Source organism: Aspergillus japonicus (genome assembly GCF_003184785.1).
Source record: "Aspergillus japonicus CBS 114.51 unplaced genomic scaffold BO86scaffold_52, whole genome shotgun sequence".
In the NCBI taxonomy this organism is placed as follows: Eukaryota; Fungi; Ascomycota; class Eurotiomycetes; order Eurotiales; family Aspergillaceae; genus Aspergillus; species Aspergillus japonicus.
Window position 1 is genome coordinate 174,423 of NW_020291689.1, and position 18,255 is coordinate 192,677.

The window sequence follows — 18,255 nt, forward strand, 5'->3', positions numbered from 1 at the left end:
GAGATGGACAGCGTAATCCCACCTCAATAGACAAACGGTGACCCCCCAAGTACCAAGACTAGACCTACAATCAGGTGCAATGATGTATGTGGCTGTCATGAGAAAGGCTGTCCTGACCATTTCCCTCCTTTAGCCTCAATAAGCCGATAGGTCTTCACTGGAGGATTGTGCCGTGCCCGGGAAGCTTTTCTTGCTCGCTGTGACTCTGGCCCTCCGTCCCTCCGGTCTGGCGGCGGTTTTCGCCGTTTCGGTCTTGCCGTGACCCCACTGACTAATAATTGGAAGGTGACATGTATCAGTTACATCCGGGGTCACAACTCGAATCCTGGGGGGATTTTCGGCAGCGAATCATAGCCTGGATCGTTTACTAGTCTCTTGACTTTTGCTGCCTTTCGCTGCGCTTTGCCGGGTTGCTTATCCTGGTTATTGCCTCAATCCGGGATCGGATGAGCACCAATCCCGGTCTACGATGGCAAACATGATGGCTGACTGACGGCCTGGATTTCAATCGTGCCCGAATCGCTCCCCGAGACTTCTCGCCGCTCAGGTCACAGGTGCAGTAGACTATAACTTGACCATCGGAGCGTCCGAGTTGTCGCCAGTCCGCATGGTGCGGTGGTGAGAGTAATGGTCACATGACCGTAGAATATGCCCCCACGCTTTTCTCGGTGTCTTGGTGTCTTGGTGTACGATTCTTTAGTCCTAACCTTGCTTGGAGTAGAAGTTCAAGACCTCAGGATTCTCCTGACTTCCATCCAATTCTCTTCCCCTCGTACGAACAGCAAAACTGGGAAGGTTTCAGACGGACTGGGGTCTGGCAGCAAACGCGGGGTGAGAGGGCCATTCGACGCCGATCTTAGCTTCTCAAGGAGCAGCGTCAGCACATGGGCGCCGGTCCAGTGACCGACTAACCAACTCAATTTTCCACTAACTTTCTAGCCCGCTTGGGAGGCGAAGGTGTGGCGGTGGACGAAAAGCTGGGCTGCGAGCCTTAATTTGACGGACTCGCCGGGTGAGAAGCCCGCATTCTGGCCCAAGTCGCGGTCGGGTGAGGAGACGGGATGGGAAGAAGGGCACTCCAGCATGCATGGAGACAAGACAAAAGGAGCACTATTTGACTAGCAGACCTGAATTGGGTCATATTGACAGAAATTTAGACAGTAACCACGCTTGGCCGGATGGTGTAGTTGGTTATCACGTATCGTTAACACCGATAAGGTCCTGGGATCGAGCCCCAGTCTGGTCAATCCTTTTTGCTTCCGTTTTTATCATTTCACTGCGTCCATCGTCCTTCGTCCAGCATCTAGGACATAGAACTACTATAACACGGCCGTCCAAACAAGCAAATTCTTATTCAGTCTGTGATTGCCTTTTTTCCTGCCGTTAATTCTCATGGTAGTCAGGAGTCCCGTGTCAGGAGTCCCGTCATGTGCCTAGAAAAAAAAGCGCCGGATGGTCTGGTCCTACTTTACCCGCTTATATATCTGCACAGCAGCCGGGTAGGAGATGGCACGTCGATTCCACCCCCGCCCCATCAACTCACTTCAAAAACGCCCAAAGATTATTCAAGGATTCTGCAAAAGTAGGATGTGCAAAGATACCATCCTGCAATTTCTCATACGACAAATTCCCCGCCATGGCCATTTGCACGACACTCATCAGCTCCCCACCCTCGACGCCCAAGCATGAGAATCCCAGGATGAGCTTGTTCTCTCCGTCAACGACTGCCTTCATGGCTCCTCTGACCTCGTCGATCTCCAAGGCCCGTGCTACATAGCTCATCGGCATCAGCGCAGTCAGGATCTTTTCGTCAGGGTATTTTTCTCGTGCCTCGTGCTCGTGTAATCCCACATGCGCGAACTGAGGGTCAGTGAACGCCACATAGGGAACCAGCCGGTCTCTCGTTGACTGTCGAGCAGCTGGCGGGTGAGAGGCTAGGAGGCTGGATCTGAGGATGCGAAAGTCGTCGTAGGAGACGTGCGTGAACGCAGGAGGGCCTTTGACATCACCCAGCGCATAGATGGACGGCACCGATGTCTCGAGAAACTCGTTGGTGGCGATATAGCCCCTCTTATCTACCTTAATACCCGCTGCATCTGGATTCAGCTGTTCCGTGTTCGGTGTACGCCCAGCAGCGAAAAGGATATGCGTGGCGCCGCTTAGGACACGGTCGCCTTGCTTGGTTTTGATCGAAACATCGAAGCTCTCCTCGGTGACCGGCTGAAGACGAACGGGCGTCGTCTCCAGCAAGACGTCCATCCCATCTTCACGAAAGATATCGAGCAGCATCCTCGCCAGCTCCTGATCTTCCCGCGGCAACAGCTGCGTCCCGCGATGGAGGATGGTAACCCTAGCCCCAAGTCTCCGAAACAGCTGCCCGAACTCGACTCCAATATACCCGCCACCAACCACCACCAAATGCTGGGGGACGCGATCCAACTCCATGACCGAGGTCGAATCCAAGACCCTGTGCCCCGGAATCGCATCCAGATTCTCAATCTGCGGAACGGACGGTCGACACCCGGTATTGATGACAATCGTCGTGCCGGTCACCATTTCCTTGCCGCCATCCGGCATCGCCACCGCCAGCGTCTTCCCATCAACGAAGCTCGCCTCCCCCATCAAGACATCGACCCCAGCGGCTTTCAATCGACTCTCCCCGCCCCTCCGGAACGACTCCACGATGTCTCGCTTCCGCTGCCGGACCCTCTCCATCTCAACCACAATCGGGTTCGTTTTGTCTGCGTCGCGCCGCGACGACCCCGGCAGATGCACCCCGTACTGCGGGCCCCGCGACGTCAGCTCCGCCACCCTGCCGGAGGCGATCATGGTTTTCGTGGGCGTGCAGCCCTCGTTGACGCAGCAGCCGCCGACATGGGCGCGTTCGATCAGGGCGGTTTTGTGGTTGGCCTCGGCGAAGGCCTTGGCGAGGGGCGTGCCGCCCTGGCCGGAGCCGATGATGATGGCGTCGTAGTGCGTGGGTGCTGCGACGGTGGCCATGATTCTTTTGCTGAGTAGCCGCGGTTGCAGGGTGGAACGGACGATGGAGCGGACAGACATTCTTCGAGAAGGTATTTATTTATCTGACATCGTCGTGGTGCGGGGTAAGCCCGTCGAGAGGATAATGCAGCATGCTTATCTGTGGTCGCGGGTGACGGATGTGCTCGTGTTCGGGAACTTAATATGGTTTTTTTTCGGCCAGGCCTAGAGTCGGATCTAAAAGGCAGGGAGATCTCAGGTAGAAAGTGAAGACGTCATGAAGACGCAGACTCTCGTTCAACAAGAGCCGTCCTGACGTGGAGAGATGTTTGGGTTATGGGATGGTTCGGAAGGGCCCGGCAAGCTTATCAACACCGATAGACTCGTAGAGTAGAAGCTATTTTCACAGCGTGAGGGAGCTTGTTCTTCGTGGATTATGAGACGGTACGGGAGATATACGAATATTTCACATGTAAGTGTCCGTGTGTCTTACTACTTTCCCAGGAGCAACCGGCACCCACACTACCCGCGACCATTGTACGACACCCCCCCCTAGGGCAAGGTGAAGGCCGTCTTCGTCTCAATGTGGACCAGCTGATCCTGGAGCACTGCGACGGTGAGACCGGCCGAGGTGGAGGTGTAGGTGACAGTGCCGTTGGCGACGAAGTTGCCGGCCGAGGTGTAGTAGCCATATTCCACGGCGCTGATGCCGTAGGTGGACAGGCCGGCGATGGTGACGGTGGAGTTGCGCGTGCTGGCCAGGAGCAGGGTCTGGTCGCTGCGGAGGATACCAATACCAACGCCGCCAGTGGAGGCGGGACTGTAGCTGACGGTGAAGTCCCCGATGCTGCGCTGGTCCAGGGTGCTATTGCTGAAGGGGTTGAAGTAGACGAGGCGGGTTCCGCCGGCGCCAGCGGGCAGCTTGGCCGAGAGGTCCAGCGAGAGGGCCTTGAGCAGCTTGTTGGTCGCCACGACATCAGCAACGTAGGAGCTGCGCGCGACGGGAGTAAAGTCCCGTGTGCTGGTGCTCTTGGGGTAGTAGAGGCCGTAGTTGTCCGGGCCCATGTACTCGTAGACATTGTAAAAGGCGCCGCCCGCCAGCGAGGCCATCAGCAGGGACTCGGCGGAGGAGGTGGCACCTGAATTCTCCATCACCATGGGCAGATTGGACCCGCTGGCCCAGTTCTCGTTTGAGCCGCCGATGGCAACGGTCTCATGGCCGTAGGCGTACAGCGCCGAGGTCGAGGTCGAGTAGGGGTCGAGGCCGACGAAGTCCAGGCTGGTGCCCGTCGTCAACCGCTGGGCCTCGTTGTAGTCGATCGACTTCTCCTCGGCGGTGGTGAAGGTGTTCAGCCGTGTCCACACGGGATAATCTGACTCCTTGACACCGTTCGCCAGGTTGACCGAATACTCCCACTCGGTGCGTGCGACGAAGGCGGCCTGCGAGGAGAAATTGGCGTAGGCACCCCAGGTGAGCGGGTTGTGGTAGACGGTGTCCCCGACGCCATGGATGTGCGTCACCGAGTTCTCGTTGGCCACGTCCACCCCCACCAGCGTCTTCAGGTCCCCGTTGGCCGCGTTGTACACGGCCACGTGGTTGAGCAGCGTCTTGAGCGCCGTTTTCTCCAGCGCCCGCAGCGCAAGATCGTTTTTGTCGGTCAGGTACCAGTACACGCCCTGACCGTAGCCCTGGTTCTTGAGCATCACCGGCACCACCGTGCCGTCCGACTGCACCTTCTGCACCATTACGTGTCGGTAGACGAAGTAGGGGACGCGGAAGTCCTCCGTGGCGCTGGTCGTGTCGGAGCCAAACCAAATGAACTCCATCTTGAGACCCGCGGCGCCCGCCCAGTCAAGCACGTTGTCGACGTGGTCGAAGGTCCAGCTATCGCTGCTCGAGAGCCAGAGCTCCGGTGGGTGTGTCCCGCGCACCCCGTCGAGGGTGACTCCGTTGGTCACGGCGGTGTCGTTCACTTGTGGCTGTAGGATGAAGCTGGCGATGCCGTCGGGGCAGTGGTTCACGATGAAGTCGGAGGCGTCGAAATCATAGTACGAGGCTTCGTTGATCGGGTCCCACGAAGGGCTGCTGGCAGTCAACCAGTAGTCGGTGCCGTTCGTGCCCTGGATCTGAATGCCGTCATGGTTGGGGGCGTTGCTCCAGGTTAGGGTGTCGGCAGACCAGGTGTTGTTGGTGATGCCGTAGAGGTTGGCCGAGAAGGCCACATCGCCATCGGGAGCGGCATTGACGTAAACACGTACCTTGGCCGCATCGAACTGGTCCTGTGTATAGGCCGTGAAATCGAATTTGAGGTAGGTCAGCTCCTGCTGCGACTCGTCGCTGGCGTCGTAGCCGATGGCATGCGAAGCCTCGTCAGCGTAATTGGTCGTCGCGTAGCTGCCGCCTCGGATGTAGGTCGACTCGGTGGCATTGTAGTAGGTGTCTGGCTGAATGTCCCACCAGGTGATTTGCGAGTTCACGACGGTGAATCCGTCGTTGGCGACCCGCTGAAAGAAAGGGCTGATCTGCGCATCTGTCATGTTCCAGATGTTCTTCATCTTATCGATGCGCAGCTGCACCCCGTTGTAAAAGAAAGGCTCGCCGTCGACATTGAGTACGATCCGATCATACTCCGTCCGGCTGGTATCAACATAAGAAATCGGATCCACGGTGGGCAAAGACGGGGTGAGGTCCGGGTCGATGTAGGCCGTCGCGGCGTAGGCCGACCTCGACAATAAAGCCGTCAGGAAGACGGCGACTGCAGGCAAAGATGGCATAGTTGTAGAGAACGAACGACGAAGGACCGACCAGAACGATGCCTGTTCAGCATGCTAGACCGGGGTGAAGAGCTGCTGCATCAAGCCTGGTCTTATAGTCGTAATACTCATAGTTTGATAGTTCTATACTGATTCCCTCCACCCTCGTGATAACGACAGAATAAAATGGCACTAGCACGGGGAATACTGGGGCCCCACAGATGTTCCTCACGTTTCCCCCGGTTTTCCTGTACAGGCCCTGGACGGCAGTTATCCCCGATGATGGAGACTCACTTCCGAGACTAATGAATGACTAGAGGTCTAAGCGAGCCCAAGGACCCATTGGCATGCGTATGCAAATTGCAAATTGAATAAATCCAAATAGCCGACCCGTTTCCACCAATCTTCCGTCTTCCGTCATTAATTATTTTAGTATTATTCCATTCTAATTATCCGGCGGCATTGAATCCGCGGGTATTCAGATAATCAAACAATCTCTCTGCCAGCGCTGCCTTCCTCGCTGCACAGTAATTGCCGTTATTCTGTCCTGTACCACGCCCTTGATCCTCATCGAAGAAAAAATATACCACGGATTGAGAACGACCCGATGGATTCCGCACGGATTGATCCGTCAATCCTTCGTGGAGACATCCCTGGCTGTGCTTCTGGTCCCACCCCGGCGAGAACGACTGGCGCGCTGTCGCGGCGACTGCGGGCTTCGCGTGCTTGCGACCACTGCAAGAAGTAAGTATGCATGGACGTTCCTGCATTCTCTGGCTCCGATTCGAACCAACTGCATGTCTGATCAAGTGCACGGCACTGCAGGAGGAAGATCCGATGTACCGGCACCAAGCCATGCCCGCACTGCATCCGAGACCACACGAGCTGCATCTTCGCCGCTCCCCACAAACGGGGACGAAAACCCCGGGCGGATGTTGCAACGACCCCGATATCCCTGGGTAATGACCAGAATACAATCGAGGAAACGGTCGAGACCCACCCCGGCTCGGAAGCCAGGGAACCCCAGACTGACCTACCCTCGTCGCCGGGCCCTTTCGACCTGGCCGGGGCGAACACTCGGGTAAGCGCAGCGAGGGAACCCGCCTCCCGCGCATCGCTGGAAGCTATCAATGATCTCGAAGGTCACTACGTTGGTCCGGCCTCGGGGGTCTCCTTTCTGGCCTGTGTGCGGAAGCGCCTCCGGTCTAGTGAGGGCTCGGAATCCGCCTTCACATTTGGCGACGCGCCGCTGCCGGAGTACGACGACCCCACGCCCTCCGTCATGCTCTCTGTCGAAGAGAGCACCGTCCTGTTCCGGCGGTTCTTCGAATTTACCGTGCCTATCGATCGAATCGTCCACCAGCCGATGGTCGAGGAGTGGCTTCGCGAGTTCCACGAGACAATGGGCTCCATGCGACAGGCCGTGGATGCCCCCGCCCGGCGCGCCGTCCTCTGGATGATCTTTGCGATGGCGCAGGAGCATCTCAATCAAGCTCCGCTCTCGAACGGTGAAGACAGAAGGTTCCTTTCCACATAGGCACCATTGTTGCTGCGAGCCCATGATTGGTCTAGGCTAACAGAGGCCGAAAACTAGCATCCGGTTCTTCCTCGCCGCCGACTATCAGCTCGCCAGAGAACGGGCTACTGTTTCCCTGGCCAGCGTGCAGGCGCGTCTCTACCAATGCTTCTGGCTGCTGGCGCGGTCCCGAGTCAATCATTGCTGGAGTCTCTTCGGCACCACTGCTCGCCTTGCGCTGGCGTTAGGGCTGCACCGGAAGCGCATCATCAACCCCCCCGCGGATAGTCCGGCGAGCCGGATCACTCTCGACTGCCGCCGTCGCACCTTCTGGACCGCCTATTGCCTGGACATTCATCTCTGTCTGACCCTGGGCCGACCGCGCATCTTCCACGATGAAGACATTGACCAGGAGCTGCCCGCGGAACACAGCCTCGTCGAGGAGCCCGTCGACCTCCAACCCACGGTGCCCACGGTGCCTACGGGCTACTCGGTGATGATTGCGCCGGTCCTATACTACAGGTAGGAGGGCAATACACCTCGAGACGTAGTAGCATCTTCAATCTAATGACTCCGCGCAGACTTCATCGAATCCTCGGACTAATCTTGCGCCACCTCTATGCGATCCGCCCCATCTCCTTGGCCGACCAATGCCGTCTGGCCAAAGAGTTTTCGGACCGGCTGTCGCAGTGGCGTCACGACTTGCCGGGATTTCTGCAGTTGCACAGCGGGAGCGCGCTGCCGCAGCTGCCCATCCTGCAACGACAGCGAGACGTCCTGAACCTGACCTACTGGCATGCGGTCATCCTCACCAATCGGCCGCTGCTGCTGACCAACTTTGTAACCGGGCGGGACGGTGGTGGCGGCGGTGGTGTGGTGGTAAACGATGGGATTAGCAAGTGCTTGCAGGCGGCGCTGTGCATCGCCGACCGTATCTATTACATGTTTCAGACGAGCGCAATGTACCGATCGTTCTGGGTAAGTTGGTCCTAACTTCGCGCGCGGGGTTATGTCATACACAGCCGGCAGCTGATCAGTCATATCCAGGCCACCTGCTACTATGCCTTCACGGCTGCGACGGTGCTGTTCGTGCACACGATCCAGCAGGCGCCTGCCCCGGTCGAGGTCTACTATCAGCACCTCAACGCGGCGACGCGATGCTGCGAACAGCTGACGCGGTTTGTGCACGACAGCCCCTTGGTGGCTCAGTACGTGGCCGTGCTGGAGGAACTCCGTCAGGAGGGGCTGCGCCTGATCGAGCGCCATGCCAACAATAATGCCCCGAAGAGGGTCCCCGTTGCGCCTGACCCGGTCGACATGACTATCGCCGACTACGCCATGCTGCTGGGGATCTCAGTTCCGTGCCTCGAAGCCTTTGACGCTGGGGAGCTCAGCAGCGGTGCTGCCGCCGAGCCGGCGACCTGGATGGAGTTCGATGCCCTGGTGAGCTTGCCGCCTCCGTTTCGCACAATTCTCGTTCGCAACCCTAACAGCTGGATTCTTTAGAATTTCCCAGGCGTCGTGCACCCCAATCCTTTTCGAGGGCAGATATAGGATACGGCTTCCATGCTCGGTGACTTCTATGTCTTTCTTCGCGTTTGCTGTCCCGCGCCTAGTTCGAGATGACACAGTCGGATGTCTTGGTTCCTCGACACAAGAGCAGGTTCAATACGTGTCTCCTCCGAAGCCTCAAGATATCATGTTACCACCCGCGTGGACTGGACGATTCCTGCTGCGAGTCTTCTCACGTAGAAAATGTAAGCATTGCTCTTACTACACGAGTGCTTCTTCACAGAAATCAAACATCGTTTAATTGAGTACTAGTCCCTCAGTATCCCTCGAATACTTCCAATACAAAGAAGGTGTATAGAACTGAGCGGCACGAAGGAGCCCCGCACACCTTTCTTGCCATGTGCCCAGACGAAAGTCAAACTTTCCCATTCAACCTGACATCCACCTTCCCGACACTCGCATTCTCTACTCTCTACACGTCGGGGTAAATGTAGGTGCCATTGGCGATAGCGGCGACGATCTCGGCGTTGGGGACGGTGTAGTCAGTCAGGCTTTCGGCCAGCGAGGTGGTGGTCAGCAGCAGCCAGCTCACCATATTGCCGAAGACGACGCTGCCGACCGGGTTCAGGTGGGTGTAGTCGGTGGTGATCCGGTTGTAGCTGGCTGCGTCCGTGGCCCCGATGGCGTCCAGGTACACGGTGCTGGCCTCGTTTAGGTCGATATAGTCGACGCCGATGGATTCTGCGACGGTGATGGTGATGTTCCGCTGGGTGGCCAGGTCCTCGATCACCGTTCCCGTGGTGGAGTTGAAAGTGCGTCGGGAGATTGGAGTCACCAGGATCTGGTCACCGGCGGAAGAATGAATGTGTGGCTCCCTGAGGGATAAGATGTGATGCGGATGGCTTCACGTACCGGGATTCCTCCCGCGGTGACCACCGCCTCCGCCATGGTCTGCAGATTCGTGGCATAGTCTTCGAGGGTGACCCCCGAGGTATTCTTCTGATCGTTGTGGCCGAACTAGAGTGTCCGAGATAGATGGCCGTTAGATGCAATTATGACCGCTGGTTGCTTGCTTCTTGGAAAAGGGCTCTTGCTTACCTGGATGGTCACATAGGGCTGATAAGAGACCTTACTGCGGGTGACGGCATCGATGACGTTCGCCCAGGCTCCGCCGGCCACAAAACTCGCAGTGGTGTCCCCGTTGTACCCCAGATCAGTGCCAATGGCCCCATCGGTGAGGGTCGCCAGGAATCCTACCCCCCACCCACCACCCCCAGATGACTGAGCGGCGGTGGTCGAGTCACCCGCCAAGTAGAATGCAGCCGGTTTGGCTGCCATAGCCGGCGCCACACAAGTCAAGAGGGCGAGCGTCTTCGAGGGTATCATTATGACCGAGACTGGAATGGATGAGTCAATGGACGGCTCCTGCTGCAGTTTCTGCTTTGTTGGTTCTTTGGTCGGAGCCCAGGAACTCTTGGCTTTGCCTTTATATTGGCCATCGATCCTCCATCCGTGCGATCTGCATATGTTTGTATAGTACAACCCCGCTTTCGAAGACAAAGAATCCGCGAATGATGTGCGCGAGGGATGGTTCTCCTCCACCAGTTCCATGCAAGTTTGGAAATAACACAGAAAATGGTCAGTTGTCTTTGCTGTGAGGTAGAGCAGGTGAGGACGGTCGACTGCTTCGGCCCCTCCCCATGAATTTACCCGCTTGCCCCGCCCCCCGCATCATCCGGCAATTTGAAAAATATCCGGTTGATGCCCTGCTTCCCCCCCCCTCAAACCTGCATACGACCTTACCAAATGCCACCAATCGTAAGAGAAATGGAGAAATAAGATATCGGCTCTATATATGTCAAGAAATCTGGCTGGAAGACAAGAATTGCCTCTCTATCTTTGTCTACTCCTTCCGCCCACCCTCCGAATCTTCGCAACATGACACAAACAGTGTCGTCTTCTCCAAAGAGGCGATATGCCCTCGTGGGAACCGGGGGCCGTGCCGGAATGTTTTACACCAGTCTGGCACGCGACTTTAGCCAGACCAGTGAGCTGGTGGCCTTGTGCGACACCAACCAGACCCGGCTCAACTACGCCCGCTCCAAGGTCGAGAGCCTCGGGGGAGGTCTAGTGCCTACGTATCTGGCGGCCGACTTCGACCGGATGGTGGCAGAGACGCGGCCGGACGAGATAATCGTCACGACGATTGACCGCACGCACCACACCTACATCGTGCGGGCGATGGAGTTGGGCTGCAATGTGGTGACGGAGAAGCCGATGACCATTGACGCGCCGCGATGCCGGGAGATTTTCGACGCGGTGGAGCGCACGCAGCGGAATGTGCGCGTCACCTTCAACTATCGGTATGCGCCGCACAACAGCAAGATCTTCGAGGTCCTCCGGTCCGGGGCTATTGGCACAGTGACGAGTGTGCACTTTGAGTGGATGCTGAATACCCAGCACGGCGCCGACTACTTCCGCCGCTGGCACCGCGACGCCCGGAACAGCGGCGGCCTGCTGATCCACAAGTCCACCCACCACTTCGACCTGGTCAATTGGTGGCTGCAGTCGCGCCCGGCCACCGTCTTTGCGCAGGGCGACCTGCGCTTCTACGGCAAGGAGAATGCGGAGAGTCGCGGGGTGCGCCAGTTCTACACCCGCGCCCACGGCAGCCCCGCCGCCCAGGACGACCCCTTCGCCCTCCACCTCGACCGCAACCCTACTCTCAAGGCCCTCTACCTCGACGCGGAACACGAGGACTCCTATTACCGCGACCAGAGCGTCTTCAGCGACGGCATCAGCATCGAGGATACCATGAACGTGATGGTCCGCTACGAGAACCGCGCGGTCCTGACCTACTCCCTGACAGCCTACGCCCCCTGGGAAGGCTTCCGCATCAGCTTCAACGGAACCGGCGGTCGCCTCGAGGCCGAGGTCGTTGAGAGCAGCTACGTCAACTCCGGGGGCGAGCAGGCCCAAGAGGGTGCGGCTGAGCGCATCACCCTGCTGCTGCGCCCACTGTTCGAGCCGCCACGGGAGATCGAGGTCAAGCAGACGGCGGGTGGGCATGGCGGAGGGGATACCCTCATGCTCAGGGAGCTGTTCGGCGGTGATACCCCGGAGCAGGATGACTTCAAGCGCGCCGCGAACCATGTCAATGGCGCTGCCTCCATTCTGACCGGCATGGCGGCGAACCGTGCCATTCGCACCGGTCAGGTCGTCCACGTCCGTGATCTTCTCACACTGTCCTAGATTCATTTGGCTAGCTACATAGATCTTAGACTTTAGTGTGTGATTTAAAGTGAAAGTATTATTTTCTTGACGATATGCATTTGCTTATTGATAGTACGCTCTCGTAAGCTCCTGGAGGTGAACATAGACCGCAATCTCGTTTAGAGGTAGTGTGATAGACCTATGGCTAATCAGAATATTTTTACCATCCCTTCAAATCCCCCTCTTTCGCTCTCGTTTGCTCCCACTAGTTGTAGCAAGCGATATGCTGCTGGTGCTGGTATCCTGCTAACACAACGCCATGCCCTAAGCGGGCAGAGAAATCCGTCCAGGATGAGTGGGGAAGCCGCGCCAAGAGCACCCAGCGGAATGCGGGCAAGACGTGGGGAAGCGGGTAATTTAGACGGAAGAAATGTCGACGGCTGAAACGGAAGAAAGACCATGAAGAGTACAATACGCTTTCACAATAATGCTGAGCTTCAGTATGGAATGCGGAAGACCGCCGACGGATCTGTGGGGTACCCCAAGCCTAGGTAGCCATGGCATGAAGTCTCGCGCAACCGGTTTCGATCCCCTCCGTCGCAGTGCAACTCGTTTATGGATGTTCTATTCGAATTATCTATTGCAATCTAAAGGCGAGGTCAGCTCGTTGTTACGCCCTGTCCTTCCCCGAAATTCCCCATTGGTGCAAAAAGTAGCTTCGTCCCATGTGGCATCCAGCTGGACTTCAAGCCTCCCTCTGTCATGCCTCCGCATTCTTTCTGTCCCCGTGATCCGACAAGGGAGACATTTCTGCAGTCTAGCGGCTTTGAAGGAACGACCGGGATATAAGAAACCATTGTCCTCTCATACCCTAGCTGAATTATTCATCTGGCTGGCTACCGAGGTACAAAAACCTTTACGCCGCTAGGTTGGACTTAGCGGATTTCCTTCTCTCATTCCATCCCACCAATATCAGCACCATCGTCAACCACCATGACGGCGCAGAACAATGACGACATCTCCCCTGTCGAGCCTCCGACGTACACGGCAAGCTCCAATGCTGTCCAGTTCCTAGCCAGCCGGGCCGCGGAGGAGGTCGAATTCACCCCCGAAGAGGAGAAGGCAGTGGTGCGGCGGATTGACAAGCGGGTGCTGGTGATCATCCTGTGGGCGTATTTCTTCCAGCAGCTGGACAAGAGCTCCCTGAGGTAGGTGTTTGGACTCTTGTCTGCCGTGAACCCACGCGCTGCCGCTGACGCTTACTTCAGTTACGTCTCCATCTTCGGCCTAACAACCGATGCTCATCTGCACGGCCGGCAATACTCCTGGCTGGGGTCGATCCTGTATCTGGCGGAGCTGGTGATGCAGCCGCTGGCGGCACTGATCCTGGTCAAGCTCCCAACAGGCAAGGTACTAGCGGCAGCGATCTTTCTCTGGGGGTCTGCATTGTCGATCATGTCGGCGTGCACCGACTTCAGGTCGCTGCTGGGGATGCGGTTTGTGCTGGGTGCCTTCGAGGCGCTCATCGCCCCCTCCTGCGTGGCGATCACCCAGATGTGGTGGCGGCGGCGCGAGCAGACGCTGCGCACCAGCTACTGGAACGCGATGAACGGTGTCACCTCGATCGTGGGCAGCCTCCTCACCTATGGGCTCGGTCACATCCAGCACGGCTCCATGTACCGCTACCAGACCATCTTCCTCTTTTGCGGCCTGCTGACCGTCGCCTACTCCGCCGTGGTCCTTGGGCTCATGCCCGACTCCCCCATGGAGGCCAAGTACCTCACCATGCGGGAGCGAGTCATCGCCACGGAGCGGCTGCGCGCCAACCAGATGGGCATCGCGACACGACAGTGGCGCTGGGAGCACGTGTGGGAGACGGCTCTGGACCTAAAGACTTGGGGCTGGTTCGTGGCCATCGTCACCATCTCGTAAGTACAGTCCTGTTCCCACCCGTGACACATGCCAACGCTGACCTCCAATGCAGCATCGCCAGCGGCGGCATCGGGACCTTCGGCTCGTTGATCGTGAGCTCCTTCGGCTTCGGCAGCTTCGAGACCATCCTCTTTAACATCCCCTTCGGAGTCATCCAGGTGCTGTCGATCCTAGGCACGGGCTGGGTGGCCACCCGGATCCGATCGAAGGGGTGGACCATCGCCGGCATCAGCGTGCTGCCCACCGTGGGCACGATCCTGATGCTCACCGTGCCGCGCGAGCAGAAAGGCGTGCTGCTGTTCGGATACTACCTGGTATGTCTCTCGCAGCACTTGGCCTTTCCCAACCCCACCCCCTTTTGAAGTCGAGAACAACGGCTGACACATCTGGCAAGGTCTCCACCCTGGCAGCCATCACCCCGCTCATCTACGCCTGGCAGGCCCAGAACACCGGCGGGGACACCAAGAAGAAGTGCACCTCCGGCGTGGTCTTCGTGGGCATGTGCGCCGGCAATGTCATCGGCCCGCTGCTGTACTCGACCAACGAGGCCCCGCTGTACCGCACGGGTCTCATCGCCAACCTGGTCATGTTCGTGACCGTGGGAAGTGTGTCTGCGTACGTGCCCCTTCTTTCTTCCTTCCGGACGACAACTTGCCTGCCACCGTGGCCTCGGACTCACCAAGACCAGATTGATCCCCTTCTACCTCATGTATCTCAACAAGCAGCACGCGCGCAAGCGCCGCGAGCTGGGCAAGCCGGACCCGGCCGCCGACGGGGCCGCCGCGGCCCCCGCGCACGAGGAGCAGCTCAAGGGCGACGCCGTCCAGCTCGAGCAGGTCCACGACTACCGCCGGGAAATCGACCAGGACAACGGCCTGCATGACGTGACGGATCGGATGAACGAGGACTTTGTTTACGTGTACTGATCGGCGACCGCGGCAGGCCAACCAAGGGACTTGGGGGCGATGGGATGACGGAGGTTGTCCAGTCTGGCTGAGAACTTGCGTCGCCGTGTCAGCATAGTCTGATCAATTCATAATTTTTGAGGTTTCCGTGGGTGAGGCGTAGGCTGTAGGCTGCTGGGGCTGGGCAGAGTCGAAAAAGACCATGATAGCAATGGGCGGAGAACTGATACCACCCCTGCGTCGAGCGGGGGTGTGATGAGAGCTCGCTGTAATGATGCTTCAAGTCAGCAAAGATGTATCCGGGGTAAAGACCGGGTGGAAGGTCCACGGTGTACTGTTCATCGGTGCCTGTCAGGGATCGCATCCTTGTTTTACCCTATCTCCAGATTCGTTTCAGTCGGGGATTAACTACATCTTCCTCTTGGGCCTTCACAGGAAGTAATGTGGATGACAGAACGACAGGAACTCGCCCTGGGTACTTGCAACATGTAAAATATCTTACAAAGATGACTTGCAATCGACATCTGTGGTGCTTGAGTGTCTTGTACGGAGCAGATGTTCATTCACTCGAGTGGCTCAGATAATACCTCTTGTGGCGAGTGTCTTCTCGTTGTGGTTCATATACCTCGTCCGTTCTTGTAGTGTGTTGGGATCTAACACGCTCTTATCCCAACCGGGATTAGATATTCAAGGCATGAAGAGACTGGTTTACAATGCTGGAGAGAGAATGTCGTTGATCCTTTGCTGTTTAATACGTGATGCGAGAAGGTCAAGGCAACTGCTCACACACTGGAAGCCTAAGCAGTACAAAATCGAGGAAGATGGTCATACGAGCCCCATGGATGCAGCTAACAAGGGAGTAGGACTTGACATTGCGAGGTTCAGGGAACAGCAGACGACCTCCAAGCCTTAAGTGTCAGACCCCAAGATGAAGTGCTGGCAACCTGAAGAGAAACAATGCCATTCATTGGTCCTCAAGCCATCGCGACGAGCAAGATTTAGGACTCAGCACTTGAAGTCGCCCCACCTCGCCGAGCTGCTATTTTACAACAAGCATTCCGACTGACATTCGCCCATATCGCCGCCTAAAGTGCGAGACCTGCCAAGAAAGGCGACAGCAGCGAAGCGAAAAACAGTCCAGGCGCCAATGACGCGACTGTGTGGCCGCCAGCGGAGGAAGAGTTCGAGCTCACGGCCGCCAGGCGGAGCTCCGAGTAGGTCACATTGCTGGCATTGTAGCCGCATAGCCCACTGCCGGGCATCATCGAAGCGGGAAAGAAGACCCGCGGCTCGCCCTTGTCCATGGAGACCACGAGTTCGCTGTTGGTGTTGAGGGTGTAGTTGACGCAGTTCAGCACCTCGGTCACCACGGCGCTGGCGCCATAGCTCACGGGGAGCGTCAGGTCATAGGCCGACCCGTTGGAGCCTTGCGTGGACAGAAGCATGATCACCTGTCGCCCGGAGCTCCCTTTCCAGAAGGCCAATTCGCTTCCACCTTGGTAGAGGGGATAGGTCCGGGAGTTGATATAGTCGGAGTCGAGATTGATGGCGTGCTTGCGAATGGCGTTGAGCTTCGTGATAAGCTTGTAGAGTGTCGCGTTGGTGTCGTAGTCGGTGGTCCACAGGGCGGCTCGGTTGGAATCAACGATGCGCTGCTCCAAACCTTGGTATACCAAGGGAATGCCGTCGAACAGCATCATGAAAGTCAGTGCATTCTCGGCCAGCATGATATCGTCGTTCATGTACGCCCAGCGATCCACATCCTGGTCCTCGATGAAGTTGACCATTGCCGGTACGTCCGGGCAAAGACGGTTGATCGTGGCGATTTCCTCGAGCAAGGAAGCCGGCTCCCCGTTCAGAAATCCGGTGATCATCGCATAATAGAGAGGATAGTTGGGCAAGCTGGGCAGATACTCCTGTTGATAATTGCACACAATGCTGGCGTTGGATTCCATGACCTCGCCTGTCATCCAGCCCCCCACGGTTTCCACATACGTCGGCAAAAAGCTCGGGGTGAGGGACTTGGCGGCATCAATGCGAAGCCCGTCGATTGAGTAGTTGCTCATGACCGATTTGCTCCAGGTCATCAAGGTGTCCTGCACGCCGGTGTGCTCCGTGTAGAGATCCGGCAGCGCGGTGTAGTTGTCGCCGGTTTGACACCATTGCGCCTCGGTGTAGTTGTTCCAATTCGTGATCAGGCAGTATGGGTGGAAATACGAGGAGCCATTGAACTGGGGAAAGACGGTATAGTCGATGTGAGTCGCTGGATTTTCCCCATCCGTGTTATAGGCCATGTTGTTGATCACGACATCGAGCATCAAGTACATCCCCCGCGCGTGCACCTCCTCCGCCAGCTTCACAAGATCCTCCTGGGTGCCAAAATGAGAGTTGACCTCGTAGAGGTCGAGTGGCCAGTACCCGTGATAGGCCTCCCCGTCCTTGGATCTACCGGCGATGTTCTTCACCACGGGCGAGATCATGATGGCATCGAATCCCATCCCTTGGATGTAATCCAATTTGTTGATCGTCCCCTGCCAGGTGCCCCCACAGTAGCTGTTTTCCGTGACATTGCATGCGGTGGTGGTCGAACCGTTAGTGAGAGCGAACCGATCGGTCATCGTCTGATAAATGGAGCGGGTTTTCCATTGCTCGGTTGTGGCCGCAAGGGTATGCGTGGAGCAATAGGCCAGGAGGAGGAAGAGGTAGACAAGGCGAGAGATCGTGTTGCTTTGCCGGAGCACGAGAGCCATAGACTGCAGCATTGTGGCTCTATTCTGTCTCTGCACAATGACTGGGCATAGGATGGCCCAGCAAGGGTTGATTAGATAGCAGGGATGAGATATTCACGCTCGGCTGTGAACACGGCTACTTATCGTCCAGTCCACGGGGAAAGGGGGCAGATGTTGAGGATGTCCGATGAAGTGACCGCGGAGAAGGGAATGATAAGGACATAGTATAGTAGGACTAAGGTGACGATGCTGGCAGGGTCAAGTCAACAAGATGCACCACGCATCATCGAAAGTTGTGAAGGGAGGGCCCGCCTGACAAAAAGCCCCAGTGTGAGGGATGTCCTTAGTATACCTCGCATCGTGCCCGAAAAGTAGTCAGTGGTCATGATCCGGCTCCCCTGTCCATTTTTAGCCATCTAGCTGCTAGCAGAACTAGGCAGTAAGTTAACCAGTCCATAGACTAGACTACTAGATAAGAAGCGGATTCACAACGGAGTAATATTGAAGCTAAAGAAGGAACCTGGAAAGCATTGCGTAAGCCCCTGTTCGCGCCCCACCAGCCTTGTCATCCTCGTTGGTTGCAAGTGGGGAGAAAGTGGGACAAAAACCCAGCCCTGAGTGGGGCCGGACAAAAAGGTCAACAAAAAGCAACGAACGAGATCTTTCACTGCCACTTCCAAGCTTCGGTGGCCAAGTGGCTAAACCTTTAAGCATA

The 18,255-nt window shown here is 57.1% G+C and overlaps 7 protein-coding genes and 1 non-coding gene across 8 annotated transcripts; 4 read left to right on the forward strand and 4 right to left on the reverse strand.

Annotated features, from left to right (window-relative positions):
- The first annotated feature begins 1,172 nt into the window (after window positions 1-1,172).
- BO86DRAFT_t231 lies at window positions 1,173-1,246 on the forward strand. Its single transcript has one exon. It is a non-coding gene; the product is annotated as a tRNA-Val (tRNA).
- Window positions 1,247-1,539: 293 nt separating this feature from the next.
- On the reverse strand, window positions 1,540-3,000 carry BO86DRAFT_421269 (mercuric reductase; the record flags this gene model as incomplete). Its single annotated transcript, XM_025675270.1, has 1 exon — window positions 1,540-3,000. One exon carries the CDS (start codon window positions 2,998-3,000, stop codon window positions 1,540-1,542), a length of 1,461 nt encoding a protein of 486 aa, XP_025524789.1.
- A 531-nt stretch (window positions 3,001-3,531) lies between these two features.
- BO86DRAFT_437602 (uncharacterized protein) lies at window positions 3,532-5,754 on the reverse strand (the record flags this gene model as incomplete). The annotated part of the gene is made up of 1 exon (XM_025676069.1): window positions 3,532-5,754. The coding sequence occupies one exon, from the start codon at window positions 5,752-5,754 to the stop codon at window positions 3,532-3,534; it is 2,223 nt and encodes a 740-aa protein (XP_025524790.1).
- A 1,111-nt stretch (window positions 5,755-6,865) lies between these two features.
- BO86DRAFT_319828 (fungal specific transcription factor domain-containing protein) lies at window positions 6,866-8,755 on the forward strand (the record flags this gene model as incomplete). Its single annotated transcript, XM_025668261.1, has 4 exons — window positions 6,866-7,254; window positions 7,328-7,771; window positions 7,831-8,227; window positions 8,297-8,755. Coding segments are annotated over 4 exons (1,689 nt in total), but the record flags the coding sequence as incomplete, so codon positions are not given.
- Window positions 8,756-9,233: 478 nt separating this feature from the next.
- On the reverse strand, window positions 9,234-10,099 carry BO86DRAFT_319836 (SGNH hydrolase; the record flags this gene model as incomplete). Its single annotated transcript, XM_025668262.1, has 3 exons — window positions 9,234-9,602; window positions 9,674-9,778; window positions 9,860-10,099. 3 exons carry the CDS (start codon window positions 10,097-10,099, stop codon window positions 9,234-9,236), a joined length of 714 nt encoding a protein of 237 aa, XP_025524792.1.
- Window positions 10,100-10,699: 600 nt separating this feature from the next.
- On the forward strand, window positions 10,700-12,013 carry BO86DRAFT_450067 (Gfo/Idh/MocA family protein; the record flags this gene model as incomplete). Its single annotated transcript, XM_025676771.1, has 1 exon — window positions 10,700-12,013. One exon carries the CDS (start codon window positions 10,700-10,702, stop codon window positions 12,011-12,013), a length of 1,314 nt encoding a protein of 437 aa, XP_025524793.1.
- Window positions 12,014-12,924: 911 nt separating this feature from the next.
- Window positions 12,925-15,158, forward strand: BO86DRAFT_367909 (putative MFS transporter). The gene is made up of 5 exons (XM_025670181.1): window positions 12,925-13,182; window positions 13,243-13,902; window positions 13,968-14,220; window positions 14,301-14,521; window positions 14,595-15,158. The coding sequence occupies exons 1-5, from the start codon at window positions 12,968-12,970 to the stop codon at window positions 14,830-14,832; spliced, it is 1,587 nt and encodes a 528-aa protein (XP_025524794.1). The 5' UTR covers window positions 12,925-12,967; the 3' UTR covers window positions 14,833-15,158.
- A 377-nt stretch (window positions 15,159-15,535) lies between these two features.
- Window positions 15,536-17,988, reverse strand: BO86DRAFT_173296 (alpha-amylase). The gene has a single exon (XM_025666520.1). It carries the CDS (start codon window positions 17,571-17,573, stop codon window positions 15,897-15,899), a length of 1,677 nt encoding a protein of 558 aa, XP_025524795.1. The 5' UTR covers window positions 17,574-17,988; the 3' UTR covers window positions 15,536-15,896.
- Between the last annotated feature and the right edge of the window lie 267 nt (window positions 17,989-18,255).